At 46.0% G+C, this 15,446-nt stretch overlaps 1 protein-coding gene across 1 annotated transcript; it reads left to right on the forward strand.

Moving 5' to 3' along the window:
* Nucleotides 1-677: 677 nt before the first annotated feature.
* LOC149327545 (uncharacterized) lies at nt 678-8,916 on the forward strand. Its single transcript, XM_089564909.1, has 5 exons — nt 678-693; nt 875-1,004; nt 3,921-4,066; nt 5,517-5,649; nt 7,523-8,916. Exons 1-5 carry the CDS (start codon nt 678-680, stop codon nt 7,773-7,775), a joined length of 678 nt encoding a protein of 225 aa, XP_089421035.1. The 3' UTR covers nt 7,776-8,916.
* The last annotated feature ends 6,530 nt before the right edge of the window (nt 8,917-15,446 follow it).

Below are 15,446 nucleotides of genomic sequence, written 5' to 3' on the forward strand. Positions count from 1 at the left end.
TTCTAATAAATTTCATTTCATAGTCCAGTCGTTGTGGCGTGTACACTCCTTCTCCTGTCCCTCTTCTTTTCTGACTGTTCCTTTTTTTAATTTACGATGTACCAATTGGCCCGCATTTCAACCTTTCTGCAGTACTTCCATTCAGTTGCATAATCGTTCACCATGTTCATTAAAACTGCAAAGTAGAAGCAAGTTACATACATACATACACATATTCTTTATTTCTCTAAAAGACAAAAAGGCCTCTAGGCAAAAAGATACTTCAGAGTAGCTTGACTAGGCCCGGGGCCCATTACAAGGCAGCAGGGCATACAGAATTCAGACATAATAAAGCACATGATCAATTTGGATAAGCACTGCAATTTCGAACGCAAAAGGGACGAAACACGTCAGGTTTTTTTACCAATGAAATCACATTGAACATGACACAATATGACAGGCGAGAAGAACAATAAATGAAATCATAATCAAGCATCTAGAACAGAAAGCTACTAAACAGTTCTAAGCGACAGACATAAGTACGAAATAACATGTTCACTATGAGATAATAGAAATGGGGAGGCAAAACTTTCTGTTTATGAGGAGACACAGTGAGGATGTAAAAGCATGTACTAAGAGAAAAAACTGTCATCCTCCATACCATACCGCAAGTTAAGCAGTATTTTCAGTTTTCGGAGATGACCTCGTGGTGCAGTACCTTGTTTCTTTTTACTTGTGCTAGCGTGTATAGATTGCAGGCAGGTTATTTATTTTCTTTCCGAGTTGGCTATGCACAAGCAGAAAGGACATAAGGATAGCGCCGCAGCATCAAAAGCGTAACCTCACCTTGATCGTATGGGCGCTCTCATCCGCTGTTGTTGCTGGCTACCTGCAGGGCAGTGCCGGGCTGCGCTGGAGGCGGGATGCAAGCTGGAGACTCTGGGGGCATGCGGCGACGACTACATCCCCTTCGGAAACACTGACCACCTGGCCTCACCCGGCAAAGAGTTCGAGGATAGATGCGCGTGTGTATAATTGCCCACATCGCGCCAGCTGTGTCTCACGGAGTCTCGCTCATCACAGCACAAACGGCGTGTGCTGCGTAATTTTAATGAATTTTAATGTGCTCACGACATCTCAGAACTTCAGTTCAGTTCAACTTTATTTCCTTTTAACAAGAAAACGAGCGGCCAGGACTAAAAGTTGGGGAAACAGCTTGACGGGGTCCTGGCCCCCTTACAGTGTTGGCACAGCCGCATATAGGAGATAAAATCGACTTGCATGTTCGTAGACTAAATCCGTCTATACATGGCTGAAACATAAAAAACAAATAGTACCCAAAGAAACAATAAGGAGTTGAAATACAAAAGAAAACAGTTTCAAGCTCAATATATGTTCGTAGACTAAATCCGTCTATACATGGCTAAAACAAAAAACAATAGTACCCAAAGAAGCAATAAGGAGTCGAAATACAAAAGAAAACAGTTTCAAGTTCAATACAACTATTTCGTACAGAAGAATCTGATTTCGCTGTTTCACACGCAAGCTGGATCAAATCCGACAGTATGCAACCTGTTCAACAATTTCGGTATTGTGTAGCGTAGTGACTGTATATATGAGTAGGTGCGAGGTACTGAAACGAGATATTTTTCTTTACGTCCTGTTTGTCTATTTAATGGTAATGAATTTAGTGGTCGCGTCAGTCAGATAAAGCAGGCAGTCATATAACGTATGTATTCAAGGTTTCTGGCGTCCTAGAAATTTTAATACGACGCTGTTTGTCCCTCACGTGTGGCGTGCGCAACGTCGACGTCATCAGCGTAGCACATCACGTGGCCATCTCGAGGTCACGTGACCGTCAACTCACCGGCAGCGAGAAGAGATGCTAAGCGCACTGCGCCAGTGTGGATGGCGCCTCTTCAGTAAACAGCTGCGCTGGTCGAACGGATATAATCTTATGTTTATGGGGTTTAACATCCCAAAGCGACTCAGGCTATCAGGAACGCCGTAATGGAGAGCTCCGGAAATTTCGACAGGCTGGGATTCTTCAACGTGCACTGACATTCCAATGCACACGGACCTCTAGCATTTTGGCTAAATCGAAATGCGACCGCCGCGGCCGGGATCGAACCCGCGTATTTCAGGTTACGTCGTGAACCACTCACGAATAGAGCAGTGCGTACTGTATCAAATGCGCAAAAGAGCAAGGAGGAGTTTTATTCTCTCAGGAAGAGGAGGAGGAGGAAAAATATTATTTTAAGAAAAAACAAAAGTTCCTCAAGGGGCTGCTACTACTTCTCAAAAGTGCACGGGCCTGAGCCTCACGAAGAGCTCTGTAAAAAATTGCTGAATTGGTTTTTGAGGAAAGGAAATGGCGCAGTGTCTGTCTCACATATCTCGGCGGACACCTGAACCGTGCCGTAAGGGAATGGAGGAAGGTGGGAGTGAAAGACGAAAGAGAGAAAGAGGTGCCGTAGTGGAGGTCTCCGGAATAAGCTCTGTCCACTAGCCATGTTTAGCCAGTTGATTTAGCAGCTCGAAGAGCAGGCTCCTATCAAGTGGGAGATGGGTTGGGTGGGGGGGGGGGGGGGGGGGAATTGCTAGTACCCGCTTCTGCTTTCCTACTACAGCGGGTGCAGGAATTACTGCGAGATGCCTTCCTCAATAGCGGTCAAGAATTCAAAAAAGAAGAATTATTCGTACGTAATGCGTTCATCCACATTTAGATTTACCAGTACCTATCAAAGCAAGTACAAGGTTAATGGAAGGCTAAATGTTGGAACATCTTTGAATACCGTGCAGATTTGCACTACCTCACTTTAGGAGAAATTCCGTAGTGGTGAATGCGGTCTGTCTTTTTATGCACGGCATGAAAAAAAAAGTATCATTCTTAACAGAAATAACTTAAGCAGAAGTTAAACTTCGTTTCATTCCGGTAAAAACAGTCCTTTATTGTTCGCGCATTTGCTTATCAATTTATTTTACTTGATGCAAAAAGTAGCGATTCTGCATTTTACAGTTCCTCAGCCACTCCCATCTAACATTCAATGTCAGTATGCTCGTCAGCACTTAACTTAGAAACCCAGCCATATCTTAGGCTAGCAGCAAGCTCTGTACCAGTACCGCAGGAGCATACTTCTACGAACCGCCGCTTATGTCATGCTGTTTCTCTATTCACAACAAATCACGTGTGCCAAAGACGTTTATGCCAGTCATGCAAACTTCCGTGGCCTCAACCAGATTACTCTTCTGCCCTAACATCATCCGCTTCTCTACCCCGCTTAAAATATTGATAAACCTCACGGCCAATTTTAGTAAAATGTAGCCTTCTACGGTGCCTGCTGTTGTTCCAGTTATTATCTAGGCAATGGCTACTTATGCAAAAATTCTCAACCGCAAAAACAAGCACAATGATTTCATGGACACATCCCGACCAGGAAACAGCCGTAGTGAAATATGAATCCCTGTGGTACTAGATCATGAAAACTCATTAACCATAAGCCTAGAAGTTTATTGGTTTATTGGAGTTTAAAGTACCAAAGCAACTCAGGCTGTGAGGGACGCCGTAGTGAAGGGCTCCAGAAATTTCGAACACCTGGGGTTCTTTAATGTGCACTGACATCGCACAGTACACGGTCCTCCAGAATTTCGCCTTCATCGAAATTCAGCCGCCGCGGCCGGGATCGAACCCGCGTCTTTCAGGTCAGCAGCCGAGCGCCTAACTACTCAGCCACAGCTGCGGGGCATAAGCCTAGAAGTGATATTTGGTCCTCTGCTTCTGCGACACCGGGGAGTGGCTGAATAGATCAAAGTTGTTGCAGCGGCTAGTTTGATCATTCAGTTTTATTGTACTGAACGAATATCGCTATCTTGCATCCATACAAACCCCCGGACGCACAGGATGCACGTACACAGGCCCAGTCAAGCATTACTTATTTCAGGACAGAGAAGCGGCAGGCCGCTTGCACGTTGCGGTTTGTGGATGACTGCTTGGAGGGCGTGTCGCAGACAGCGGCGCTGGTGGCCGTGACGTCGCTGCGAGATGCCATCAATGCCGTCTGCACTGCTGGGTCTGATATGTACGAGGGTAAGTTCTCATCTATTCCAAGGACCCCATGGATGGCTCATGCTAGAACCCACCAATGGTCACTGCGGCCTTCCGATGAGATTTCTTCCCTGCATGTGCAATTTAGCTTCGTTCAATTGGCTTTGGTGCAATGAGGTGGAACTGGCATGTATGAGGAGAATTCGGCCAATTTATATGGCTTTGAGGAAAGATTCGACGGTTTTGCAAAACACTTGCGGAATAGGAATCGATTTCGCTGCTTCTTGTGAGGTGGTCGTCCGATGGGGCCAGAAATGCTCCGGCGGTGAGCTTTTCCAATGGCAAACACTTATTATGTGGTCGCTTTCAGCGATTGAAGGCTTTGTGTACTGCAATTGCAGTTACGCTGTAGCACAAGAAAGACAAATGACATGAGCTCTTCAAACGCGAGCAATCGTCCTGAAACATAAAATTGCAGGGGATGCCCGTGTGACGTAGTGACCTGTGAAAATGTACCAACGTGTGACCCGGGTTGGAAGCGAGTTTTAAATGAGCCACCTCCGAGAGGAAGTGGAAGGCGCTAATACGTCCTATCACATCTCCAACCAGGCAAATTGAGCGATGGTGTTAAAGTTTCTATTTCATGTGTATGTAGCGAATTCCATCTGAGCCCGGTCAGGCAGAGGCCGAAGACGCAAGCGTTCACGAGCATCCGTATTTATTGCTCTGGGTCAGCAAAAACCAAAAAACACGCACATAAGGCAACTAACGCAAAGAGAGCACGAATGCAAACACAAGGCCACAAACGCTTGCACGCGTAGGGAATCAACGCTACGCCAACAGGTCAAGAGCAATCGCAAAAGAGCACAAATGAGGAGGTGGAGGATAAACTTTATTTCCGTCGACAAAAGTAGCAGACAGTGTGGGGTTATAGCCCCATCAAGTGGCCATGAGCCCTTGGCGTTCGGCGACTCCTACGGCCTTGTCACAACCCTGATCTGTGTGTCCGAGTCGGAACTGAGCAATGCGGCCTCCCACTGGTCTGGATTCGAGAGCTGCAAACCTCGAGGAGGGGTGTCCCGAGGGAAAGCACAGAGTATGTAGAAAAGAGAGGCATGTTGGCCACATTGTTTACTGGAACGGGAGTAGACCTCAGGGTATGTGCCACCACCAACTCCGTGATATATGCCCACACAAATAAACCCATTGATCAAATTCTGCTTCATTCTGTATTCTTTTTCCGTACATCTCTCTCTTTTTCTTCATCGTGTTTCGTTCTGCTAGTATTTTTCCAATATCCATTTAAATCACCACAATTCAAAACCCATAATGTGAAACAAGTAACAAAATGCCAGCCCGGGAATTGTGATTGATATTAGGACGTTATCCAGTGCGCCCAAAAATTCAGAAAGAGCAATGACTGAGCTGGTTCGTGTTACAGTTTATAGTATTCTTACTTCTTATGAGTGTGTCGGCTGTTTCGTCTCCTCAGAGTTCCAGAGGGCTGGCCCGTGCTTGAACTCCACTGGCACAGGGATCCACGCCTGCTTTCAGGACTTTAAGGGCAGTCTGCAGAGCGCCGTAGTCACTGCTCCCTCCAAGGAGGTCATCCCTCACAGTTGCTGGTGAGTAGCCACAGCTGATAATCTCGTATGCTACCCAGACATGCCTAACCTAATATAGAATGCAAATTATGTTGCCACCCTTAGGAAAACGGAGGTGCGATCTTAATCGTGCAGTTGTACTCTGAAAACGAACCGATGTAAGACTTCCAAAAGCATATGGCTGTGTTCTGGATATGGTTTTCTCTTCTCGACATGTCGAACATTTATCAGCTTTGCATGAGGGGAGATACTGACCACTTTCCTGTCTCGCACACAGGCTTTACGATTCGTTCATTCAAATAGGTTTCGAGTGAAAATGTTGGCAATATTTTGTGTCCTTTAAAAAACTTGTTGGTAACTGAGCAATGGGTGCGATATCAAATGATGTAGTCGTCTTTCAGAAGTTCGTAGTACTTAATAAATATGCATGGATGAGCTATTCAAAGACAAAGGCCTTTTCGTAGACATGTCTGCACCCTCTGAACAACGTAGTTGGTTATCAAAATTCTTTTAAATGGCCTACAGGGCTTACAAAGTAACATGCAGCATGATACTGCAATAATGGTATCAGTACCAGAGTACGTCGCTGTAGAAGTAATACGAATTCTCTCAAATGGACTGTAGTCGGCGTGTACGAATAGTTCCCCCTTCTAAAGAAGAAAATCCAAGTATTCAGAATGTTAATTTTTGATATACAGCTCACTGTGGAATTATTATTTCTTTTAAACATGCAGCAAAAATGGTGGAGAAGGTGCAGCGTTAAAACAAAAACTTTCATCATACTTTACCGCCCGCAGTGAGCTTCCTATTTGAAAAGTAACGCTGTGCGGAAAGCACAAGAGCATTCACACTTGCACAGACATTCGAAGGCGTCCATATTTTTTTTTTATGAGAAAGCACTATTCCGATGGGTCAAACCCGAGTAAGATCTTAGGATGTTTGTATGCTTGCTGTGTTTGTGGTTTTGTGCCAAGTGAAAGTAATAAACAAAAAGAAATCAAATAAATGGCGACGTGAATAGATCAGCTTCGCAGTAAGCGGCATGACAGCGCTAGGCTGTCGTCGCAGCCGAGCTCGCGCGGTGTTAAACGGCAACACACTTTCCCGCGTCGTTTTCTTCGTCCACTAATACTGCTATGAAACTAGTATTGGCGCTTTGAGCTGTGTGGCAGTAGTGACAGAGAGACGTGCTCTGCATACATTGACGTGCAAAACTTTGTGGCAGAAACACGGCACTAGAGCAATATGCGTTGGCGTCGACAACATTGCTGAAGAATCGCGGCACTGGAGCTTAGGCCACCGGCGTACATGTGGTAAATTAGCATTCACAATGAAAAAGTTGACGGCGCTCATAATTGGCTCCCTTGGTCAGTGGACACCTCAGTCACTCTGTCAGGTGCGTTGCGGTGGTGTCCACATGCGAAAAACCGTGATTTTGCAAAATATTTATTGCTTAGCAATGGTGAATCGCGAGCAATCATTTTTCTTTTTTTTTACCGTGAACGCAAAGCGTACCATGAGAAGGAAACCACGCGCACCAACTCTAAGCAGGAAGACTGATATAAAATGAACCAAAATGCAGTGGTGTTTAAGAAAAGATTGCTGTTCATGATGGCTCAATGGAGGAGGAACTTTGTTTGCGGAACTTCTTATAGATCAATTCGTTTGCCCTCTAGCAACCTGTAGCGGCACTCTGTGACATAACGGCTAATGGCTTGCAAACACCGCCTGTCTACGCTAGTGTTTACTGGCGGCAAACCACGCAGTGAACGGATACACTACTGATTATTGCGCCGTTGACTGCAGGATCCGGCCGCTTATTTCCTTGCATTCCCGGCCGTAACTTACATCCCAAGTTGACCCTCCGTTCTTCCCACCCGTTTTGCTCCCACAGTGCCTACAGCGACTTGGTAGAGTGCATCGGCGAGGCCCTGCTGCCGTGCGAAGGCGACAGCTCCAAGGACTACTTGCTGGGTTTGATGGACAGGGTGATGGGCAAGGCACTGAAGCTGGTGTGCATCGACTACACCAGCGGATCCGCAGCCTGCGAGGTGTTGCCGAAGCTGCCGCCTCTGGGCCCCGTGGATCGCAAATTCGGCAACTACATCGAGCTTCTCATCGAAGTATCCAACACGATCGAGTCGTAGCGACGTTGCACTAGCCTCTGCCCACGCCTGAGGCTCTGCCTTGTAAATTCTTGCACTGATCTGTTGAGACACTGCATCATTCATTCACCCATCCTGTCTTCGACCCACCCTTATAGAATGTGCCGATTTCTGTGGCATATCCAGATGTTCGACCACTTTTAGCACAAATAATTTTGCTCCAAAAGTAGTAAGACACTGGGAAGTGGAGTTCAGTTCTAGTTCATTCATTCATTCAGTGCACTTTAAAGAACCCCAGGTGGTCGAAATTTCCGGAGACCTTCGCTACGGCGTCCCTCATAGCCTGAGTTGCTTTGGGACGTTAAACCCCAACAAACCAAGCCAAACCATTCATTTATTCATTCATTCATTTTATTTCTACTCTTACCATACAAATTGTCAAAACACTGACGGAACCCATAGCCAGAGGCTAGTGTGGGGTTCAAAAACAAAATACATGATGGCAATGACTCAGCACTTGCGTAAAATGAAAAGCACAAAAACACGGCGAAAGACCAAAATACATAATACAACGATGAAGAAATTAAATAATGCCCATTTTACAGCAGAATGAAAAAAATCTGTCATGAACAACCTGGTACAACAGACACAAACCGAAAACGACTGTCACATATGTCAAATAAGGCTCATAAAGTATGTTCGTAATGCTATATTTGTTTCATGGTACTGTTTTATTTCTGGGGGTAAAGCATTCCAAACCTTGGCTCCTGAAAACTGCACCAATCTTTCGTTGTAGATGTTATTATTCGGTGGCAGATTAAAGCTACTATGTGTAAGGTTTCTTGTGAGTCGAGAAGAAGAGCGAAACAGGGAGGCAATGAAAGGTTGATTATATTTTACTATGTTGTTTAGACACAACGCTATCTCAAAAGAGCTCAAAAGGTCAAAAGGAAGGATGTTTAATAACTGGAAAAATGGTTTACTTGGCTCGGTATACTTACTTTGTGTTGTATTTCGGATAGACCGTTTTTGTAATCGCCGGATAGGATCAAGGTAAGTGTTGCGTGTCAAACCCCATGATTCTATACAGTATGTTAAATGACTATTAATAAGTGCCAAATAAAGGGTACACAGTGTTTGTGTGTTAAAACAATCGCGGGCCTGTAATAAGTTTTGAGCAAGCAAAGGTAAGTTTAAATGATGTCAAATAAAGTATGCCTTTTATTGTCACAGCGAGACTGCAAATATTCGGGCAGTATTGTTGCCACCCGAGTGATGGACTGCGAGCGCGTTTGGAGGCGGCTTGTGGGATTCGCGCTTTGAGTGTAATATCAAACGAAACAGCGCACGACACAGCGCTCATGGCTATGCTGCTTAGTTCCTTTCTGTGCAAATCAGACATCACATTTGTTTTTTTTTCAAGCAGTGGTTCCCGTGCGTGTGGGTTTCCAAGTTAGGCACGAGGCGGCTTCCTTTCCTTGCCAGCTTACCTTGGTTTCGTCTTCCTACCATTCGCCTAAAATGGTATGCATAAATAGTATATATACTCGTGTTCTTTAGCCACAAGGAGGGCAGTTACGTGCAGTCTTGGCTGGTCTAATGTGACGGCAATACAGTATATACCTTATCGACAAATTTATAAAATACACTACAGAGCAAGGTAGTTAGCACGAATGGGCTACCCTCGCAAAAATGACCACGATATATTGAGGTACGGGAAGCAAAGAGGAGATTTATTAAGGCATCGAAAGCTGTGCACCTACACTGAACCCGTTCCCGTTAAAAAATAAAGCCTGTCGACGCCGGTGAATATAAACCAAATGAAAAATAGCAGCGTAACTGCAGTAGACGCCCATGCGTACAAACTAAGGAGGCTCGTGTGGCCTGTCCACTGCACCTGGGCAAAAGAATCGGGGAGGGGAAAGAAGGGGCGCACTCAGTTTCGCCTGCAGTGACGCAAAAGGTAAAGTCACGAGTACGGATGTTTTCGGCGCGATTTAGAGAATGTCTTTCCGAGTTTCAAAGGTTCGCACTCCCATTCATTTCTCTCGTAGAAAATTTCCGTTCAGCGCTCTCAGCTCTTTTCGCTCCCAACTGAACCAATTTGTCCCCAACAAGTGCAGGTTTAACCCAGATCCTACCTTTAGCCATTGAGAGAGAGAGAGAGAGGAAAAAACTTTAACGAAAGAAAAGGTGAAGTGGTCGGCCGGAAATAAGGTGACCCTGGCCTGCTACCACACACTGGGGAAGGGGGAAAGGGAAGGAAAAAGGAGAGTGAGGATGCGAATGCAGAGTGATGAAGTCTTAATACAATGAATTCCTTGGAGTGCTCTAGCTTAGAGGAGACTACGCACACACTTGGTCGCACTCATCTAGTGAGAGGACAGGTAGCACATGGGGCGCATGTCTTCCGCATGCAGCATATGTCTTGCACAGACACACACACACACGCCGCGCACGGCTGCCAGGCCCAGACAACACACCAGACACCAATGCCAGGCCCAGACACCTGCTGTAGGCAATTCCGCTGAAAAAGGTCGGCGTTCCGTCATTGAGAACAACAAGGTCTGCGTTATCCAATAATGTGGCAATATCCCTCGACCACGAACGTTCGTTACCGCGCTTCCCCAGCAATGGTGACGCGCACTGAAATCTCCGAATATTATATGGGGCTATGAAGTGCTGTCCAAAAGTGGCTGTAGTCGTGCTGCGTCAAATCAACTCCTAGGTGAGATGTATCCACCGATAATGGAGGCGGTGTGCCCATTAAGGTTCACAGTTACAGCAACATACTCGTTACGGCTGCCTCCAGGAACTCGGTTTGATCTCTGACCATTTCCTTTAAAATCTTCATCTCTATCTTTACTTTCGGACACTGCGTTAAGGTTGCCTCATGAGATCCTTTGCAGTTGCACATTTGAGAACTTCAGCTCCGCTTGTAGGTCTTTTGTGGTCACCAGCAAAACGCAAGCAGATTTCCTTGCTCGTGCATGCAGCGCTCACGTGTCCCAGCTTGAGGCATTTTCGGCCCTACAGTGGCCGCGGTGCATAAGGGCCAACTGGATGTTTTAAAAATCCCACCTTCAAGTGTGATGGAAAAATGGCGCCTTCAAAACAATAATTTCTCACACGTGGATTGCCCAAAGCGGTGAATGTCAGTGGTTGAAACTGAGCAAGACAGTAGTTTCACCAAGTAGGTGTCTTATATCTCGATGTCTATATCAGAAATATCTCCCGCAGTAGTGTTAAGGCCGTGTGCAAAGAACGAGCGAACGCGCATGTTGCCAAGCTCTGACACAACCGTCAACTTGTCCGCGGTGGCCCTGTTGGAGACGTCAACAGCTGGGACATTCCTTCTCGCAATGCGCACTTCCTTGACTTGGCTCGGAACCAACAGTGCAAGATCAAGAGTAACAGCCTGCCTGTCGATGGTATTGATATAAAAATTGTGTAAATGAGCATCTGCGCCCTCACAGTGGCCCCATTAACTCTCTTGCTGTTCGAATTAGGCTGGTTAGGCAGCTTCGTACGCACATTCTGCCGACACTTTTCGAGGCCTTGCAGAGCCTCCTTTTCAGGCGCTGACTCTTCATCACGGTGTAGCCAGCACCGTATTCTATGTCATCTGTGTCGCAGAAACTAGATGACGCCGGCAGCTCCAAGGGGACATCCACGCTGGAATCACGTTGACCTGCTGGGTCAACACTGCTACACATAAGAGGCAGCAGAGACGGCGGGCCATCCTCCATCACCTTGGACGGCGAGGTCGCCACAAAGACGACAGAAACACAATATTTTCGTCAAGAGTAATAAAGGCGGTCTTCTCTCAGTCACGTTGGTCGACCTCTATTTGCCAATACACACTACAGAGATCAAGTGACGAAAAGTAGGTGGCATGGCGTAGGCGGTCTAGGGAGTCATCAGTGAGCGGCAGGACGTACACACCCTTTTTCGTGCACTTCGCTTGCATCAAAACATGGCAGCAGCGGCCGTGATCAAGTCCATAAATTTAGAATCAGTAGCCGAATGCCAAAGCCACTGAGCCGCCGCCCGGTTACTTGCATTGGCTTCCAGTATACATACATGCCGGTCGACCAACACAAAAAAGCATCACTCACAGCTGATACCAAGCTATGTTTCCTATAACAGATTCTTTCCGAATTGACTGCGTCAAACTATAGCTTTACAGGCCGTATTTTTTTCTTGTCCTTATTTTTTTATTCTGGCAGTGTTCCTGCTGGCATGAAGTGTTATTTATAAATAAAGGTACACACTGGACTCTCGAAGAAAGTTTAGTTATATCCGGTGGTGCGGCCCAAAAATCGTTTATTCTACATCTGGTGGACGGATTGAGGGCGGTCCGCTCCGGAGCAGGTGTTTCTGTCGGGTATTGAAGTTGGTTATTGCTGGTTGTTGAACCACATGCTCTGTAATTAGGTCGCCCAACCTCGCACACAAGCGATAATGTTATTGCGGTCTGTGAAGTATATTTCGGCTAATTGTAGTATATGACAAATTAATAATATTGCCATTATTGTTGCTACACTACGTCATCAATTGAAATCAAAAGAAGATCTTTCTAACCTGGAAACGAGTAGCAAAATTTTCCTTCACTGCCTCCATCATAAGTTCAGCCATTGTTGTTCAGTAGCACCAGACGCACCCCTGGCACACGTTTTTTCACAACGGCATGAAGCAGCACAGAAGAATGTATGCGCTCGCGCTGCACTGAAGGCTGCTGTCCTTGTAGGTTTTTTTTTTTATCAAAGCACTACGTATCGCCTTACGCGATAGCGTAAGGAGCCCGTTTTGCTGAAAGGTGGCGTCACCCTCCGTAGTCCAGCGTTAATGGGAAAAAATCCAAGAAGTTTCTAAAGAAGCTAACGAATTTGGGGAGGGTTGAAATCAAGCCAAAATTAGCGAAGAGGTTCCTCTAAGGTGAATATTTTAGAACATAAAAACAACTACTAATTAAAAGAAATTAGCCGGCATTACGGTTCGAACACAGAGCCTCTGCGCGCTAGGTGGCTATGCATCGCAAAGTTCTTGAAGGGTCGATGTATCAAGCGTTTTAGAAGGGCACCTAGTGAACGCTTTGTGGTGTGTATGACTTAGTAACGTGTGCTTGTGATGTGTACTGATGCTAGAATAATTTTTAAAAAATAAAACACCTATAAATATGCCAATAAGGCGTCAGAAATTGCACGCAGTGGAAGGTAATGTGTTATGGTCATTCACTGTGCTGAAACAAATGGTGTGTATCATCATCATCATCAGCCTGACTACGCCCACTGCAAGGCAAAGGCCTCTCCCATGTCTCGCCAATTAGCCATCCTCTGCCAGTTGCGGCCCCTATATTCCCGCAAACTTCTTAATCTCTACCGCCCCCTGCTCCGCTTGCCTTCTCTTGGAATGGTGTTTACGCGCATGAGCAAAAACGAAAAGGAAAAAGAGGAGAGAGAAGAAGGAGCTATCTTGCCTGCTTTTAAGGTGAAACATAAGACTCCTCTTTATTTTTTGCAGGGATATTCAGTCCAGCGCTGAGCCCCATATCTGCCTTTTTCATTGAAACTTCTTTTTGCGGGTGTTGGTGCTTATCGACCTTGTAAAGATTTTTAGTGCACACAGACCACGAAAAAGTCGACGCCACACCAAGCGCTAACTGACAACATGTTTCACTGGCGGTTGATCACACCTTACATATGCCGGAGCGTTGCGTGAGGAAGATGGCAAAGATAGTTAACACGTGGTCACGAAAGAGCCAAGATAGCAGAACGCGTGCGAAGGCAAACGTTATTATCCATTTTTGACATCTTTGCCACGCAGCACGTTGGGCTATACTATAAAGTGAGACCACCCGCCAACAAAACCAGTTGTCATTTAGCGCTTGTGTGGTATCATCTTTCTCTTGATCTGCATTAAAACTTTTTACAAGTGCAATACTGCTAACCCATCGTTCTTTCAACGTATGTCCGCTCTTCATGTTAAACCCGTGCCAGAAACCTCTGAACAAATAAACCGCTTATCGCTCGTCCTTTAGCGCCTTGCAGGAAGAGAATACCACCTCAGACGTGGTACGTTGCGTTCAGGTATTCGGTTGCGTTTTGGTCATAGGAAGCTATGCGCTTATGATGAACTGAACAACTACCCACCCCTCACGATTCGGTATAGTTCACGCAGTTATATTGAGAAGTGGTTCACATGTTCTTTAACCATGACGACTGGACAACCCCCCCCCCCCCTCCCTCTTCTCGGGATGCTTTGTCCGCAGCTGCACTTCGCGGCAAACCCACTCAATAAGCGCATTCGTCGACGAGCACTTTACCAACCTTAGGCGAAAACAGGAAAGTTTGTCCATACATATAATATGGACGTCAGGAACAATGCATGAAAGATTGCACGAAGTCTTGCCTGCGACGGGCTAGGAACGGCGCGTCCGTTTCAATTATAAGTTTGTCCAACTTTTCGTGGGTCATTCGTAGTATGCATTTTTAAGATACTTCATACTGTCGTGACCAGGACGTGTTAGCAAATGTGTCCGCGTTTCGAATGCATGCCTTATATCAGCATATGCCAATCAATAGCCAATCGATACTTAATCGGGCGCAATCGAAAGACATCAGAACATGATGCTAAGGGATTTCATTACTATATCATTGTACTTAATGACTAAAGGACTACTTGGTAATTAGTAGTAGTTAAGAAGTGCCATGTGGGACTGTGCACTGCGCCTGTACCTTAACTAACACTAATTAATCAGTGTACTAGTTAAGGCCACGTTAACTATCACTAACCATTCATTAACTAGTATCACGAAATGTGCAAGTCATCCTTAAGTATCATTAATCATCATTAATAGTTAGACGCTTCATAGAGATTGTGTCGAACATTCTCCTGTCAAGTTCCATCACTTGACAAGTGAGTGACAGGACATGATGCATGGCATTAAAACAATGGTAAAGACCAATCAGCCTAATTACCCGCCGCGGTGGCTAAGCGGTTATGGTGCTCGGCTGCTTACCCAAAAGACGCGGGTTCGATCCAGGCCGCGGCGGCTAGAATTTCTTTGGGGGAGAAATTCTAGAGGCCCGTGTACTGTGCGATGTCAGTGCACGTTAAAGAACCCCAGGTGCTCGAAATTTCCGGAGCCCTCCACTACGGCGTCTCTCATAGCCTTAGTCGCTTTGGGACGTTAAACCCCATAAACCAACCAACCAAACCTAACCTTTCTAGTCAGACCCCATAAATAAATAAAACCGAGTAGGAAATGGGTTGAGTTGTGGAATCGAACCAGGGTCTCCGCAGTGCGAGACGAGCACGCTAACCACTCCGCCGTGCCAGCTCGATGGTTTGGAATGAACAAATGCGCGTCTAGTGAATACGGTGTCTTCGTTCACTCCCATCTTCCTCCCTTCCCGTTACGGCGATTTTGAGGTGTCCACCGAGATATGCGGACAGATACATTTCCTTTCCTCAAAAACTAATTTACCGACGAGTAAGGCGTAGAACCGAACGGGCGATGGCGTTCTATGGACTCCCTGGCAGCGTTGCATGACGCTGTCGCGTTTTACTCTTACAGGCGAACCTTAAACTCTTAACAGCACATCAGTGACACAAGCAGCAACACCGCGCTCAAGGCTTTCGCCTCACCGCACTTTAGGTCAACAAAGTGCCCCCCCCCCCCCACCCCCCTGAATTTTTGAGAAATTACTT

The sequence above is a fragment of the Amblyomma mixtum genome, chromosome 10, assembly GCF_055824585.1.
Source record: "Amblyomma mixtum isolate Tamu chromosome 10, ASM5582458v1, whole genome shotgun sequence".
Taxonomy (NCBI): domain Eukaryota; kingdom Metazoa; phylum Arthropoda; class Arachnida; order Ixodida; family Ixodidae; genus Amblyomma; species Amblyomma mixtum.

What these genes read in the sequence shown, in the direction of transcription:
- LOC149327545 (XM_089564909.1), top strand. An exon ending in GAGTTCGAGGATAGATGCGC is followed by an intron (nt 1,005 to 3,920) that starts GTGTGTATAATT and finishes TACTTATTTCAG; the next exon opens with GACAGAGAAGCGGCAGGCCG. An exon ending in GTCATCCCTCACAGTTGCTG is followed by an intron (nt 5,650 to 7,522) that starts GTGAGTAGCCAC and finishes TTGCTCCCACAG; the next exon opens with TGCCTACAGCGACTTGGTAG.